The sequence below is a fragment of the Marmota monax genome, unplaced genomic scaffold (assembly GCF_021218885.2).
Source record: "Marmota monax isolate L192 unplaced genomic scaffold, Marmota_monax_Labrador192_F-V1.1 WCK01_AAM20220418_F8-fsc00011, whole genome shotgun sequence".
Lineage (NCBI taxonomy): Eukaryota > Metazoa > Chordata > Mammalia > Rodentia > Sciuridae > Marmota > Marmota monax.
The window spans coordinates 16,194,497-16,212,101 of NW_026693082.1; the positions used below are offsets into that span (position 1 = coordinate 16,194,497).

At 41.5% G+C, this 17,605-nt stretch overlaps 1 protein-coding gene across 1 annotated transcript in view; it reads left to right on the top strand.

The window, feature by feature from the left end:
• LOC124099011 (guanylate cyclase soluble subunit beta-2-like) overlaps positions 1-17,605 on the top strand; it is a 52,734-nt gene that overhangs the window by 20,728 nt on the left and 14,401 nt on the right. Inside the window, exons 5-11 of the mRNA XM_058582617.1 lie at positions 5,376-5,536; positions 9,121-9,220; positions 10,081-10,251; positions 11,452-11,550; positions 12,787-12,890; positions 14,555-14,771; positions 16,710-17,030. Of these exons, the coding sequence (XP_058438600.1) occupies positions 5,376-5,536; positions 9,121-9,220; positions 10,081-10,251; positions 11,452-11,550; positions 12,787-12,890; positions 14,555-14,771; positions 16,710-17,030 (1,173 nt within the window). The remainder of the gene's footprint in view (positions 1-5,375; positions 5,537-9,120; positions 9,221-10,080; positions 10,252-11,451; positions 11,551-12,786; positions 12,891-14,554; positions 14,772-16,709; positions 17,031-17,605) is intronic.

Here is a 17,605-nt window from a genome sequence, read left to right on the forward strand (position 1 = left end):
AGACCCTTTGCCCAGAAGGCTGAGTGTAGGTGGCAGTGATTTTGCTGCATTCAGCCAGCCACATGCCAGTCCTCATCGGGGCCTTAGCAGGTGGCCCCTCTCCCGCTGCCCTGGATGGTGCACCTCTGCTTTTTCCAGCCCGTGGAGCTGTAACCCAGCAAAAAATAAACATTTCCTGGCAACACCGAAGAGCCAAGCTTGTTAAGTCAGAAAGTTCAAGTTCATACATCATTCCAATTTAAAAGCCTATTAGGAGGCTCTGCACCACTCCTGGGAAGCCAAGCCTAGATGCTTTGTGATGGTTATTTCCCTGCTAACAAAGAAGCCTTTCATTGAAACAAAGTCAAAACCACTTTTTAACTGAACTTTTAATACATAACCCAAAGTAGAGAGTCGTATACTGCAGGCCACAGGCCCATAGCCCAGTTACACTAATTGTCAGGATTTTGACAATCTTATTTCATCTATCTGGTCTCTCCACCCCTTTTCTGTTTTTATTTTTGCTGGAATGTCTGAAGGCAAATCTCAGGTTTCCCATAATTTTTCCCATAAATATTTCAGTATGAGTCTCTAACAAGATAAAGACATTTTAAAATGTAATGATAATGCTCTGATTATATCCAACAAAATTTATAATATTATGGAGATTCAGGTTCCAGCTGTATCTCAGCTGGCCTTGGATAAGCAGTCTTATTATATAAGATTTCCTAAGGTCTTTTCAGGGCAATCAGCAAAAACTTTTCATTTTGACATAAATTCAAACCCTCAAAAGATTTGTAAGAATAGCACAAAGAATTCCCATATACTTTTCCATCCGTGTTTCCCAGATGTTAGCATCTAACCATATTGGCTCTGTCTTTGTTCCATATCTGTATCTATAATCCATCCTCCCTCCCCTAATTGTTACTGTGTTACAGACATGATGCTTCTTTGTTGGTAAAAGAATATCTTACATAACTACAGTACAACATGAAACTCAGGAAATGGGCATTGATATGATTCTATGAAATAATCTACAGACTTTATGGAGTATTTTCTCCACTTGACACATATGTCCTTTAAAACAGAAGAAAATCTTGAATGATGCCAATTGTCATGTCTTTTCATTCTTCTTTAACCTGGAAATGTTCCAGAATCTCTGTGTTTTATAACATTGATATCTTTGGGAGCTTCTGCTCAGCTATTTGGTAGCATGTTCCTTCATTCAGGATTTATTTAATAGTTGATTATTTAATAGTTTCTCATAATATAATTTCGATTATGCTTTCTTGGTGGAAAGACCACAGAAGTGATCTTTTTTGTTTGTTTTTTCTCTTTTGTTTTTTGTGGAGCTGGGAGCTTGAACCTGAGCTACTCAACCACTGAGCTATAACCATAATCCCTTTTATTATTTTTATTTTGAGACAGGGTCTCACTAAGTTGCTGACGCTGACCTCAAACTTATAATCCTCCTGTCTCAGCCTCCTGAGTTGCGGGGATTGCAGGTATCCACCAGTGTGCCTGACTCAGAAGTGATTCTTCCCAATTCATCATTGAGCTGTCCTATTATTACTGTCAACATTGATCACTCTGTGAAAGTGGCAGCTTTCTCCACCGTAAAGTTACTATTTTTCCCTTTGTAATTCAGACATTGCAAATATCTTACTGCTTCTCAAACCCCTTCTTCTGGGATTTTAGTATGCAGTTATGATTCTGATCTGGGTCAATACTTATGATGTTGGTAAAATGGTTATATTCTAAGTATAGAATTTCTTGCATTTGTTAGTTGGAGTTCTATAAGGAAGAATTTTCTCCCTCCCGAGTTTATTTATATCAATTTAAATAAGCAAGACTCTTGAAACTTAATTTTTAAAAAAAAAATAGGTTGCAATCCTTTACTTTCACTATTTATTTCGATGCTCAAATTCTCTAAGATTTAGCTAGTGGGAATCCCTTTAAATTGGCCCCTGTGCCTTTTTGATATGTCCCTATCATTCTTTGATCTCCTCTTTACTTTCTGGAATGAAACAATGGTATAGGTTCATCTCATTCTTTCCATCATGCCCCAGTCCTGGAATCTGCCATTTCTCTAAGTAGAGAAATGGCTTCTTTTGGCAGAGTGGTACTTAAGGACCAATATCTGATTGCTAGGTGAGCTCATCACCACTGAGGTGTCACTACTTTCAGGCTCTCTCAGTAAATAGACCTGGAAAACAGATGCTAATATACATATCTATCTATCTGTCAATCTCTCTCTCTCTATCATTTATCATCTATCTATACTATGATGACTTTTATGGTCTTATTATGTTAAATTTTTTCTAATTCAACATTACAGGGTTCTTTCTCTTCTCCTTTTTGTAACCACTTTCTCAGGGAGAAATCTGTCTCCCACTGGCTCTAAGATGTTTACTTATATGCTCAATTCTTGAATATTCAGGAAGTATTTTCAGAATTGTTAACCTAAATGATGGAAGAAAGCTGAACTCCAATTAAATATTTGTTCACATTCTTTTTGCTATAGCCTGGAGACAAAGTAATCTAAATACTGTGTTCAAATATTAACGGGTTAATTTTTTCCCCTGGGTATTTGTGTTATTTTAAACTGTTCAGTCTGAAATATTGTTCTGTTAATTTGTTTCTGTTTGTATTCCTTCTTAGGGTTTTTTCCTCTCCTTATTGATCTTGCTTATTTTAAGCATATGAAACATTAACATGATTCTTTAAGCCAAACTATTCAAAGTTATGTTCAGAGAAGTAGCATCCCCCGTCACAGTGTTTCCATCCCATTCCCACCAAAATCCCATAGGTAGCCAATCTTCATAGCTCCTGGTTTATTCTTCTGTTGTTTAATTTTGCACAAATAAGCAGATAGATACACATTTCTCTATTTCCCTTTCTTTCTTACACAAAAGGTAGAAAACTATGCATACTATAAATTTCTTATTGCACTATCAAATAACATTTTAAAGCACCTCAGATGTGTGCTGATTTTGTTCTTACATTTTCTTATCATTTTCAATATGTCCCTGACACCCTGTGACTTAGGAGGCTCTTGGAATTCTAAATTCACTGAGGTGAAATCGTATCAAAAAAACAAGACAGGTGTTGAATTTAAGAACAGGCCTTTGTCCTCTGCTGGACAAGCATTCTGAACCAAGAATCCTAGCAGCAGCCTCAAACCCAGCACAGATGGAAAACACCACACCCGAGCCCAAGATTGTTGTTTAAAGAACAGTTAGTCTCTCAGCCAGATGTCCTTTCCTGTTAACAGAGCTGGGTGCCCAGAAACAAAATAACCAGGGTCTGGAACGAGCAACTTCATGGATTTTTGTAAATTTTCAGGTATAAAAGAAAAATCAAGCAGGCAGCTTTTCTACACAAAGCTGCCACTGTCACTTGAACATAACTTTGCTTGGCCTGCACACAGCCTGGTCCTCCTGGGAGAGGTCCCAGGGACAAGGAAGGCTTTAGGGACCCGTGCTTTTCCTGGTGGGTAACAGGATGCACCTGTTCAGAGCTCCTGGCTGCAGGCTGTAAGGAACAGCTGTTTTTCTTTTTCGTTTTTCCCAGCCAGAATAAGCTAGATTTAGAAGGAAAGGTGGAAGGAGAGGGGAAGGAACAATTTCCTACCTGTTCATTTATTTTTCAGGAGTTCTTCCAGGAACTCAGAAGTGTTGGAAAGAACCTGAGTAGAATTTATGTCAGTTAACTTAAGAGTTGGCATGGCTCCTAGTGTCGACAAGCCTGCTGGTATCCAGCTAGGATGGACCCCAAACAAAGAATGCAATGGAGGCCAGGACCACCTCCCACCCTACCATCCCAAGCTTGATCTAGATACAGATGCGGCTAACAAATTGTGAAAAATATGTATATAACTCAGTCAGATGAGACCAGACCAACTCAGTGGGGACTGAACAATTATCTGCTCAGAGGTCTAGCTAAGGACAAAGAACTATAGAGAAACCGCTGTTCAGGCCATCTTAGGAAGCCAGGACAGGCTGAAAAGTGCTCAGGTCTCCTCTCATCCCATGTCCCTTTGTATGACCCAGTTCCGAGAGCTCAGCAGACCTAGAAGTCCCCTTGTTGTGAGTTCCAGATCCAGCTAGCATCCTAGAGTTCATGAGCATATGAAACACTAACATGATTTCATATGCAGTTGAGGAATTGTGAATCCTATAAATCTGAGTATTCTGGTCCTTCTCCCTGGCCCCTAGCATGCACATGAGTCCCAAGTCCACCATAAGTAAGAATGTTCCTTACAGGAGCTCTGGGTCAGAAGGATGAATAGATGTCCTTCCTCCTTTGCCAATGGTGACAGTCCATAGGTAGCCGTTGCCTTGGGGAGACACTTGCTTCCCTAACTGCTGCTCCAAAGACTGTGGGTTATAGTAGAAGGAGGCACAGGCTTTAGATTTATAGCCTCTTCAGCAAATCTAGCCTCTGCAATTCACAAAGATGACTTAGCCTCAATGGGCTCATGTGGAAAAAGGGGGACATGAAAATAACATTATCTACCTTCCAAGAAATTGACAAGCATTGGTAAAATAACTTTGACAATGGGTGCTGCAGGAACTATGGACTATTCTTTAAAAATATTTACTACACAAACAGTGCAGGTGGGGAGTGGGAGAGGTGGGCAGTATTTCTCACCTGGTGCTGCAAACCCAACCCCAGAAATTCATCAAGCATCCACTTTGTATCCAGTTCAGAAAACATGGAAGGAAAAGTTGCTGCCTAACCCTAGAAATAGGAGGGAAGAGTGAAGTCAGCAGGACATGGGATATTCAGACAGATATTTGTGGAGAATGTGATGTGAAAACGTTGAAGGGCAACCAGGATCTGGTGAGGCCCAAAGGGAGAGGGAGTCTTTGCAGGCATTTGCTATCATCTTTTGGGTAAATTAAGATTAAAAAAAAAACTTTTGCTTTTGTACTACTACATTAGCCACTTATAAGAGCTGAACTTTGTGCTTTATACCATGTATTTGAAGATGTAGGGGTGGTAGAAGAGATTGCAGGGGGCTGCTCTGTGCCCTTGATCTGACCACTGGAGGCAGTGGTCAAGGGGGAACAATAGCTCTGAATCCCCTCCTGCACCATAGGAAAATATTTGCCATGGATGTCATGAAAAAACTGGGATTGGGTGGGATTGGGAAGGACTCACAGTTAATGAGCACCCACCAGGTTCCCGGATTGCACTGGGCTCCTCACAAGGGCCTCATGACATTGACGTTATTGTTGACATTTCACTGATAAGGAAGGTGAAGACTTAGACGGTAGCTCAGAAAGTCTCATACAGCAGGGATTTGGACACTTTGAAAATAAATGAATACCAAGGGAGGACGAACACCTTGCAGGGACTTTTATGGCGGGGTGTGCTTTGGATTTCCACAGGTGTGTCCATGGAAGCCATTCTGAAACTTTTTGGAGAATACTTCTTTAAATTCTGTAAGATGTCTGGCTACGACAGAATGCTGAGGACACTGGGAGGAAATCTCACGGAGTTTATTGAAAACCTGGATGCCCTCCACAGTTACCTTGCACTCTCTTACCAGGTAAGAACACCTGGGCCTGGTCGTAGTGATTCTGAGAAGAAGCAAATACTTAGCAATTCTGGGCCATCTCCTCCCTCCCTGCAAAGAAGAGTGGGTGGAAGGGAGCTGCTTCTTGTCTGTTGCATTGCAGAACCCTTGGTCCCTGGTGCAGGAGTTCTCATGGGAAAGAAAAGGAAAATAAATACCTGTTGGCCACCTTTATAAACTGCCTGGCCAAAAAAAAAAAGAGGGGGTGGGTACAGTTTTTGTGATGGGGGAAGGCCTCTGCAGTAGAGCTGGCTTGGAATTAAATCTAGGAGGCTGATCACAATGGCAACAAAGACTGGAAAACAATCAGGTTTCAGTGGATTTGCAAAATCTCTCCTAAGGTTTCCTGGCCTGGATGGAGCTGATAAATAGCTTATGCAGCCAGATTCGCGTTATTCAAGTATCAGAAGGAAAGACTCGACAGGGCCAAGAGCCAGAATCGGAAACCATCCAACTCTGATTAACCCACGGGGCGACTGACTGAGGTGTTAAGAAACTAATTTCCCTTCTGGGATAGGTCCTTCTGGAGTTCGTGCCTTGCTTTTCTTCTTTGGAGAGATCATTGGAAATTCAAATGCCTAGACTCCCCCACCACCAATTTTTTTTTTTTTTTTTAGACAAAGTACTTTATGGAAACGATAAAGTAGTGTTTCACATATCATGATAACAGTTTCTTATTTTATGTAAAATATTGTATTTTTAGGACACCTTTACTTTACCAACCTCTTCACTATTTCTAGACTTCGTGTTCATAGTGACAACCTTTGCAGGGTTGTCATGAGGATAAAAACGTTATGTATATTAGAGCACATCACTAATATGTGCACTTGTACGTATCTGTAAAATTGGAAAAAAAAGGTTATTTTCTCTATATTTTGAATAAGTAATCAGAGGCTTGGAAACATCCCACTTCAGGAAGAGTGAGTTTGTGAGCCTGTTCTATTATTGTCACATGAACTTCTTGAGGTAGTGGGAGTGGAAAGAGTCTGGGCAATGAGGCCAGATGTTACTGTCTGAGCAGAACTGCAACTTACCAGCTGTGTGATCCTGGACAAGTTGTTGCCCACTTATTTATTTAATTAAATTTATTTAATTAGCACCTAGTATGTACTAAACAATTTTTAAGACATTAGACACAAAGACAAAAAGGAATAGGAATAAATAACCTACCTCATAGAGGTGTGCAGATTAAAAGAGATAGCATATAAAAGTTCTTAGCATTATGATGGGCTCAGAACAGGCATGTCATAAGCAACTCTTCCTTCTCCTTTTCTTTCTTTCTGTTCATTAGGAACAGTTTTAAAAGTATGAGAATTTGCATGGCAACTTTCTATCAGGTTTCTTAGCTAAAGACACAACTATTAGAATAGAAAGAAATATAGTTAGGATCCTTTAATAAACTTCCATAATATTTTTAATATCATCTGAAATTTGGTTAATATATTCAGTCATGGTTCTGGAGAAGGTGTCAATATTTATTAAATTTGTTATTTATTATATTTGTCAATATTTTATTAAATAAAAATGTTATGGAATGTTTTTAATATTTCAGATACTGTTCCCTTGATATTACTCTCACTTTCATGAATGAGAGTGAAAGGAATTGAGATTCTGAAGTCCCACGGCTGTGATTTTTATACCCAACGCTGATACCCTTCCTGTACTAGTTAATCACCTCTCACCCCACATATGCCAAAACCATACTGATAGAGAAGTAATAGACTAGAACCTCTCTGGGGATATGTCAGGACATGTAGCATATAATCAGATAAAATATTTAAATTGCTATAAAACACAAGTTAGGATGAACTTTATGCAATGATACCTATAGCTATATAGTGCTTTATACTAGACAAAGGATTAAAGATTGTCTCTTTAGGCAAAAATAAATAAAATGATTCCAACTTTAAGGAACACATCCCTGGTGAAAACTGTGCCTTTAATCTTGTTATTTTTTTGCTAACCTTCATTGACTGGCAATTAGGAGGCAGGTATTGGGCTAAATGAACTATCCTCTTAACGCCTGTAAGATTAAGCACTCTTATTTTCCCCACTATACAAATAAGAAAACTGAGGCCCAGAAAGGTCAAGACACTCTCCAAACTCACTCATACTGTGGGTGGCTGAGCAATAACCTAAACCCAGCCATGTCTGTCTGAAAAAGGCCTTGCTTTCCGCTGCTTGGCATCATTTTTTCCTTTGCCTTATTCTCCATTAAAAAAATGTTTTATGTTAATCAATAAGTAAAACTATAACTGCATTATTTAGAAACTTGGAGACATCAACCACAAGAACTAAAAGCATGAACTTCTGGAATTGTCTGGGAAGAGGTCTGGCTTGGAGATGGCTTGAGGGGGATGTTGGCAGGAGCACGTGGATCTCTATTTCAGCCCCTCTGTACTGAATTACTTTACTTTCACTGTAGAATTTGGATCTAGTTTTTAAATGAACTTTTAATTTCCTCTTTATGCATACTTCATCAAATCCTCTTTAGATTTGGTAAAGATATAAACACACAAACATACCATCAAATGTTTTTATCTATATACATACTTTTGGGAATATGAAATATTTATTTGGAAAGGAAAAAAAAAACCATTTCCAACTAGCAACCCTCTACTAGGAAAGAGGACAAAGATCTCATAAAAAACACATCCACCTTCTTCATCTCATCCCTCTCTGAGACCAAAAGCTGTGAGCCCAGGGTGCTGAGTTGCCTGCTAATCAAGCAGGAGAGTGGGGCATGGTAGCACATGCCTGTAGTCCCAGAGACTCGGGAGGCTGAGGCAGGAGGATCTCAAGTTCAAAACCAGTCTCAGCAATTTGGGAGGCTGTGAGCAATTTAGCAAGACCCTGTCTCGAAGTGAAAAATTAGAAGGGGGTGGGGAAGCAGGAGAGACAGTTGCTTCTGTCAGCGAATTCTCCAGGCAAAGTGTGAACCTTTCTTTCCCAATACGTATCTCTCCTTTATGAGACTGGGCATACGTGAATATCAACACTTACTCCTGAAGAAAGAGGAGTTTTTCTGATGTGTCCTTCAGGGTTCTGTTTTCCAAATGTGCAACTTCATACCACTGCAAGAAACTCATTAATTCATTTCACTTGCAGATTCCTCTGAGCCCCTGATCTTTCTGTGGGTGAAGAGGCCCTTGGTCACTTAGTCATAGGCCAAGCTCTACAGAGACTCACAGAGGCTTCCTGGTGCCTTCTGGCCAGCACCCCTTGGAATGCAGCTGGAAGAGGCCTGGCACATGACAAAGGCTCAATCTGGGGGTGGTCCATTGTTCTACTGTTCATCTAGGTTTAACTGGTCCTCAGTCTCCTCCTCTTGAAAATGGAGACACCAGTTGCCATAAAATGCTGTTTAGAGAATTAGGTACAGAAGGAAATTCCTGATACATGGGAGCTGAGGAACCGTGGTCGGTATTGTGTGACTGGAAGGAGGCTGGGATATAGTTCTGCATGCTATGGTGGAAAGTCCTGTTCCCAGAGCCTTGACGTCATAATTTAAACAATTTGTTTTCCCTGGGAAGAAACGTGTTGTGTCTTCTTATTAGGAGATGAACGCACCATCGTTTCGTGTGGAGAGAGGGGCAGATGGACAAATGCTTCTCCATTACTACTCGGACAGGCGTGGTCTGTGCCACATCGTACCAGGTAGGCCGTGGCTTAGTTCTGAGGCCACTGGAGGGAGGAAAGCTGCCCACAAACTCTCCAGGACAGCCACGAGCCAGATGTGGGCTGGGAGCTCTGTCCCTTCTCATATCTGATTCCTTGTCATCTTGATCATTATTTCCAAAGCCCTCGAGCTTTTTAAATAAGTTTCCAAAATGCCAAAAGGAAGAATAATTTTTATTTTTATTGAACATTTTGAATCATGCAGGTGTTTACATAATTATGATATTTATATAGATACTATTTTGTATTGGCTCTTTCTAAAAAAAAAATTGAGCATGGTAGAAAAAGCATGCTTCCATGTTTTCACATAGCCACGTCTTAAATGGATGAATGATATTGCATATTGTGATTATCTTAGCTAGCCCTCTATTGCTGCATTTTTTTTCATCAATACGAATCTTTTGCTATTGTAAACAAGACTGTGATGAACATCTTCACACATTCTTTCTCCACACTGTGTACTTTAACCCTGGGATAAATTCCCAAAGAAAACTTTGCAAACATGATTCTTAATGCTTTTACAACCAAATTTTGCTTACATTATTTTTAGTTTGTTTGTTTAAGGAGGTCACATGCCTTCCTGAAATAAAAACCAAATGAATAGATGCTGAACTGGAAATGGGAACAGCAGGATATATTTGGTATCCAGGCATGGTCAAATTAAATCTCTAAGTACTTCTATTTTACTCATCTGTCATATGCTATATGTCTTGAGGCAGGTCCTGGGCTTTGTGAACCCTGGAAAATTCATCAGAAGTTGTATGACTTGATCTTTGGATGATGTTTGTTGACACACTGCCTTCTGCCATCCCTAACCGCTAAGTGTCCTTCTGCCGCAGGTATCCTTGAGGCTGTGGCTAAGGACTTCTTTGACATGGACGTGACCATGGATATCCTTGATGTGAATGAAGAAGTGGAGAGGACAGGGAAAAAAGAGCATGTTGTGTTCCTGGTTGCACAGAAGTCTCGCAGGCAGACTAGGAGGGCAAAACCAAACGGGTTGCAGGATGGTGAGGACATCAGAAGAGAGCAAGAGGTACTGAGTTTGTGGTATATTCAGAAAGCAAAATTCTCCCAAGTAGAGATACCGGTCTTGGCACAATCTATGCAAACAACACAATCAACTGGACCTTCTAATAGTGGAGTTGAGGCAGGGTGTTTTTTGTTTTTGTTTTTGTCATAGTGGGGATTGAATCCATGGCCCCACACTTGCTGGTAAGCACTCTGCCACAGAGCTACATCCTCAGTACCTTATTTTATTTTGAAACAAGTTGTCACTAAGTGGCTCAGGCTGGCCTGGAACCTGTGATCCTCCTGCCTCAGCCTCCTGAGTAGCTGGGATGGCAGGCCTGTGCCACTAGGCGCAGAACTACTGAACTTTTGGATTAGAAAATTCTTTGTTGTGACGGGCTGTCCTCTGCATTCCAGGATGTGAAGCAGTTTCCCAAGTGTCCACCCACTAGATGCTAGTAGAACCCTGCCCCCTCAGTTGTGGCAACCAAAAGCCTCCTGGCATTACCAGTGTCCCCAGGGTGGGTGTTGAGAACTGCTGGGTTAACTGTAATTGGATATCAGAGACTCTCTACCATGCACCTTCGCCTGGAAAAATGTTCACCCATAAAAATGCCAGGATAAAGGCTTTGAAGTTTGGTGGCTTACTTTACAATCCTCCTAAAATAAGTTGACTTCACCTCCCCAATGCTAGTCACAGGCCCAAAGTCCACTCAAATTCTGTGCTTGGTCACCTCAACTGCAAGTCATAAGATGATCATTGCCAGTTTAGGTACCATATATATTAGGAGAACAACTCTCTCTGTCCATGTAGCTGGTACAAATACCCAGATAGGTCTGTGATTCCGGGAGCACACAGTGTTTATGTCTCAGGGCATTCAAAGCCCATCTCAGGGTTTACTGCAGAATCTTCAACCACAGAAAGACAAGATGCATGTGATTTTCCTGCCAGATATCATGCTGGTCTCCTCTTGAGATGTAAAACGTTCTTGCTGCCTTTGATAGAGAAACAATATGAGGATTAACTAGATAAAAAAAAAAATCTTGGTAGCATTGATGTCACAAACCTTGCACTGTCCCACCGGCCATGGACACTGTTCTACTGTAAAGATGGGCCCCATCACAGCAAATGGGGCTGGTTCATCTCCAGTCCCATGACTGGGCACCTGTGCTTCTCTCTCTGCAGGCTCTTCAGGCAGCTTTCCTTAGGATGAAGGAAAAATATTTAAGTGTCTCTGTTTGTCCTGTGAAGAAATCCAACTGGGATGTTGTGAGAAGTATAGTCACTTTTGGAAAAGGTAGGTGGGCTGTTCTCCCAGCCTCGGCTCTTAGATCAGAAAGACTGCCTGGTTCCCAGGGGAAGCAGCCTCCGTGCACAAATGGGACAGAGTTTTCTGTGATTGATGCCCCCTGATTTCTGCAGAGCTTAGATTTAGTGGTCAGGTGTTTTTTTTTTTTTAACTTTAAAATATCATACTAACTTGCCATCCATTGGATAATACTATACATCTGGATAATACACAGACATCTCTCCTAAGCCACTGGAGGGAGGATTGGAATTAGTCCCAACTGGTGACTGCTGAGGAGGAAGATGGATAGAGGCTGAGTTATTGTCAAGAACAACGGGGTTTCCTTAAGTCCTCCTCTGGATCCAGGCCTTCTTGATTGGTACACGTTTCTGGGCTGGAAATCTGTGTATAATAACCATGGTCATCCAGTAAAGTAAAGGACACTGGATCAAGAGCCAAGAAAGATTTCTGGCTTTGTCCCTGAGGAGCTATATGACCCTGGATAAGGTCCTCAATTTTCCATTTGCAAAATGAGTGTAGTAGGCTCTCTCTGGCACTCCCATGAGTACTAAGCCGGCCTAGCAACCAGCACCTAATGCCAGAGCTGGAACAAGGGCTCCGATCCACAGTAAGAATGGAGCTACATGCTCCTCGTCATGACCTCAGGGTCAGGTGACATGCATCTGGGAGAAGGTCTGCAGGACTCAAAGAGCTGCATTTTGAGTCCTTCAAGCCGTGGCAAATGAGTCAAACATGCAATTGACATCCTTTGTCTAGGAGATTTTCATATCAAAAAGGCTCCATTTCGAATCTCTACCCCCTGCCAAATAGGACTGTTGGTTAAATTTTCATGTGCCACCCAAAACTGTCAGTCTAAAAAGCTCCATGGCAAATGTCCCTGATGCTGGGCCGGGCACACTCATTGTCTGGCTGTCACCATTTCAATGCCGACTCTGTTTTCATGGTGAGACACACTCAATTGGCCCAGTAACTCTTGAGCGGCGAGCAGAAACTTGGCAGGGGGCAGAAGGGTTTCTCAACCTGGTAGCAAGTTTTCTATTTGTTTTAATTTGGAAGAAGAATTGCTGGGGCCATCTGGAGACGCCGAGGGAGCCTGGGCTAAAGAGTGGGGATCACACTTTGCCTGTGAAACACTTAAGATTCTATCCCCGTCCCGAGCTGGGCTCTGTGCGAGGGCCACAGCAGGAGCTGCTTCTCATTAGGACTTTCTCTTTCTGTGTCCAGGGCACCTCAGGGACACCTTCGAGCCCATTTATCCTGAGAGTCTCTGGATTGAAGCAAAGACGTTCTGTGAGGCTTTTCCTTTCCACATTATCTTTGATGAAGCAGTAAGAGCACTATTCCCTCTTGGGGTTGGGAATAAGCCAGGGAAGGGGGGCTGATTTATAGTCTTAGGAGACTTTTAAGTTCCCAGGGTTTTTAGCCTGGCAGAACCATTGTCTTGGATTCAAGTTGTGGCATCTTCTGGAAACTGGGATTCAGGATCATCTAGGTAGATATGGAAAGGAGGTTTGAACTAGTGAATGAATGGGAAATTTTACCATTCACATAAATAAATGCAAAAAGAAGTGACGCTAGCATTCACTATGCACACTGACATCAGTAGCAATATTGGGTTACTCTAAGCATCATCTCCCACCATCCTTGGGATCACTCTCAATGTCTCAGTCCTACCATGCTTGACTTCCTGCATCTTAGTTGGGGAGAGGTCTGTGCTGGTCTCCTACCATGTTTTGTGGGGGTTGTGAGCATATCATTTTATTGTTAGAAATGTCTCTGGATAAAATATTTGTCAACAGAATTGATAGTGAATTTAAAGGACAAGTAGGCAAAATGGATTTGGTCCAAAAATATCAGTTAAAATGCTTTTCAGCTGTTGGGCATGTTGGCATATGCCTGTATTCCCAGTGGCTTGGGAGACTGAGGCAGGAGAATCGCAAGTTCAGAGACAGCCTCAGCAACTTAGCAAGGCTAAGCAACTTATTGAGACCCTGTCTAAAAATAAAAAACAAAGCAAACAAACAAAAGGGCTGGGAATGTAGCTCAGTGGTTGAATGCCCCTGAGTTCAATCCCTAGTACAAAAATAAATAAATAAAGATCTTAAAAAAGGCTTTTTAGCCACTATGATTTTCTCTGATAATTTATTGCAACCAATAGACATATTAAATCATCACCTAACAGTTGACTTCTAAATACAGAGTCTATGAAGCATACTCATTTGAGTGGACTCTTCATTCACAAAGAAATTGTGAATTCACTGAGTTAAAAAAAATACCCCTATATGAAACAACTTGGTGGTTATAAAGTAATGCACTTTGACTTTTCTCCAGTGTCATAAAGCATTATTATTATTATTATTATTACTACTACTACTACTACCTCTATTAATATTTTAAATTCTGGTCTACTTAGAAACCCCCTTTCTTTTTAAGTTTTTGGGTATAGAAGTTCATGATACAAGTGTGAAAAGAGGAGGCTGATTTCTATCACCTAGTAGATTCCCTGTGGTTAGTAAAGCTACATGTCCCTGAACACTCTGCTGCATTGGACATTTTATGTAAAGGATACCCATTTTACTGCTCCCTTCTGAGTGTTTTCTAGAGACAGCAAGATGTGTCTCCACCTACTAGATAGGCTCCTTCACCAGGCCTGGGTGTCAGATCCAGTGCTACAGAACTTGCTAGTTGCTTTCTTAGTGAGTGAGACAGAAGGACCCAGAGAGGCCTTAGGGAGTGAGGAAAGGACTACTGGCCCAGTTGAGAGCCTCGTGTACCTCTTTTTTCTGCTGAGCCCTCCTTTCCTCTTGCCTTCCTTCCAGCCATGAGCTACAGATTTGATTAAGAAAAACTATCAGTCTGTGATGCTTATTCCATTACAGACCCTTTTTCTCCCCAGCGAGTCACAAAGCAAGGCCAAATGTTATTTCTAAAGGAAAGTTTATGGTGAAGGTTGCTTTGTGTTCCCCAGTCTGACATCTCTCCTCTTGGATAGCTGAGGGTTAAGCAAGCCGGAGTGAATGTTCAGAAGTATGTCCCAGGACTCCAAACCCAGAAGATTCGATTAGATGAGTATTTCTCCATCGTTCATCCTCAAGTTACCTTCAACATTTCCAGCATCTGCAAATTTATCAACAGTCAATTTGTCCTGAAGACACGAAGAGAAAGGATGCCTGAAGCTTGGAAAGATCAGCCCACTCTCAAACTCCGCGGTAACAACTTGTTCCAGCCCTTTGCTCCCTGCAGGTTTGGGGGGATTGGTCAGAAAGGGAAGAGGCCAAGTTTCCAATCTCCCAAAATCTGGGCAGGGACTATGGTTGAGTGCAAGTTTTTTTTTTTTTTTGGACATTTCTATTTGGCTTTATTTTTAAACAATATATTTCCTCAACTGTTTCTGGTTTAGACATAAATGGAATACACACACACACACACACACACACACATGCTTCAAGTGCCTCTTTTTTCCCATTTCTTGGCAATCACCATTGCAATTCCGGTTTGTGGTTTTGACTACTCTGGGTAGTTCATAGAAGTGGAAGAGCATACAATCTTTGTCCCTTTGTTACTGGCTTATTTCACTGACATGTACTCAACTCTACCCATGTTGTTCCATGTGTCAGAATTTCCTTCCCTCTTAAAGACTGAATCATATTCTGTTGTATGTATATACATTTTCCTTATCCATTTATCTGGCTATTGAATGACTACATTTGGCTATTGTGACTAGTACTACTGTGAACATGGGTATGTAAATGTCTCTTTAAGTCTTTACTTTCTTTTTTTCTTTTTCTGTTTTTTTTTTTTTGAGCCTACCTAGAAATGGAATATGGTTCAGAAACATATCACATGGATTGTGATTCTGTTTTTATTTATTGAGGAACTGCCATACTGTTTTTTGTAGACACGGCACTATTTTTCATTCTCATCAACGATGCACAAGGGGTCCAATTTCTTCACCTCCTCATGAATACTTATTATTTTCTGACTTTTTAAAAACTAATATCTACCATAATGCATAGGAAGTGATCTTATATAGCCTTGATTTGCATTTCCCTAATGATTTATAACATTGAGCATCTTTTCATGTGCTTATTGGACATTTCTACATATTCTTTGGAGAAATGTCTGTTCAAGTATTTTGTCTATATTTAATCTGGGTTTCTTTATATATTCTGGATATATCAAATATATCAAATATATGACTTGCAAATATTTTCTCCCACTCTGTGGGTTGCCCTTTCATGCTATTGTATCCTTTCGTGCTCAGAAGTTTTTAATTTTTTTTTTTAAAGAAAGAGAGAGAGAGAGAATTTTAATATTTATTTTTTGGTTTTTTTTCGGCAGACACAACATCTTTGTTTGTATGCGGTGCTGAGGATCGAACCCGGGCCGCACGCATGCCAGGCGAGCGCGCTACCACTTGAGCCACATCCCAGCCCCAGAAGTTTTTAATTTTGATGTTGTCCAATTTCTCTGTTTTTTTTTCTGCTTGTGTTTTTGAGGTCACATCCAAGAAATCATTGTCATAACCAATGTCATTTTCCTTTCTTTTCTTATCATTAATGCACTGATTAGGCTGAGGTTCCCAATCATTACATCTCTGAGCTTTCTCGCACTGTCTCCCACATGAGCTTTGTGGACACCTCCCCTCTAAACCATTACACAGTGTAATGCTAGAAGAGAAGATAGCGAGACCAACCCCAAGGGAATGCTAACATTTAAGGAAGGAAATTTAAAAAACAAAATCCTAGAGGGAAAATTCAAAGAAGTAGGGGGAAATTTTATAGAGAAAGCAATGTCAGAAATCTTCAAGAAAAGGAGATTCTGGGAAGGAAGTTCAGGTTAATACCAACAGAAGAGTGAGTAAAGATGAGACTGAGGCTTGTTGGAGCTGGCAACTTAGAGGCCATGAATGAGCCACCTCAAAGGCAGAGAAGCTACCAGAGAGAGCTGTTGTGGAGAGAGGGGAAATGAGGTAGTGGACACAGGAGTATGGATCATTCTCAAGACGTCTGGCAGAAAAGGCAGGAATATGGCCATGATAGTGGCTAGAAGGTGGCCAGTGTGGGTGAGGCTTACTTCTCTGGAGGACTCAGCTAACCCACCTTGGAGATAGACTGTGTTTCTGCCTTTCTCTCCGTGGTGTAAAGGCCAGATGATCTGGATGGAGTCCCTGCGGTGCATGATATTCCTGTGCTCTCCCAAGCTCCGCAGTCTGCAAGAGCTGGAGGAGCGCAAGATGCATCTGTCAGACATTGCCCCCCACGACACCACCAGGGATCTCATCCTCCTCAACCAGCAGAGGCTGGCGGAGATGGAGCTGTCCAACCAGCTGGAGAGGAAGAAGGAGGAGCTGCGAGTCCTGTCCAAGCACTTGGCCATAGAAAAGAAGAAGACAGAGACCCTGCTGTATGCCATGCTGCCCCAACACGTGGCCAACCAGCTGAAGGAGGGCAAAAAGGTGGCCGCAGGTAGGGCATCCCTTCACGGGGACCTCAGAGCAGGGGAGAGTGTGCCTTCAGGGTTGAGGGCATGGGCTTTGAAGCTGAGCAGATCTGGGGTTGAATTCTACTCCATCACTTGTAAGTGGCGCCATCTTGGGTCCATTGCTTAGCCTGAATTGCCTCAGTCTCTCCCCTCTACACTGAAAATAAGAAAAACCACGAGAGTGAAATGTGGAGTAGAGAAAAATGCTTGATAACAACGTGCACATATATTAGGTTCTCTAAGAATTTAGTCTGTGTCCTGAGACTGGCCTCATTACTCAGTGACCAAAAGTAGGGTCCTTAAGTATAACAGGAAATAATACATCCACACATTAACTGAAGCAGGGAGTGTCTTTGAGGACCATTCTGGAGGGAGGAATGATGTGTTTGCTCTGAACTCACTTTTCATTTGCCCGGTGTGTGTTCCTTCACAGCCATGCCCAGTGAGCTTAGTGCCCTGTGCTGTACCAGATCCAGGCGCCCCAAAGGAGTTCCCAGCCTTTGGGTTTGACAGATATATGTAGAATATATTAATGGGGATGGGACTGGCTAATGGAAAG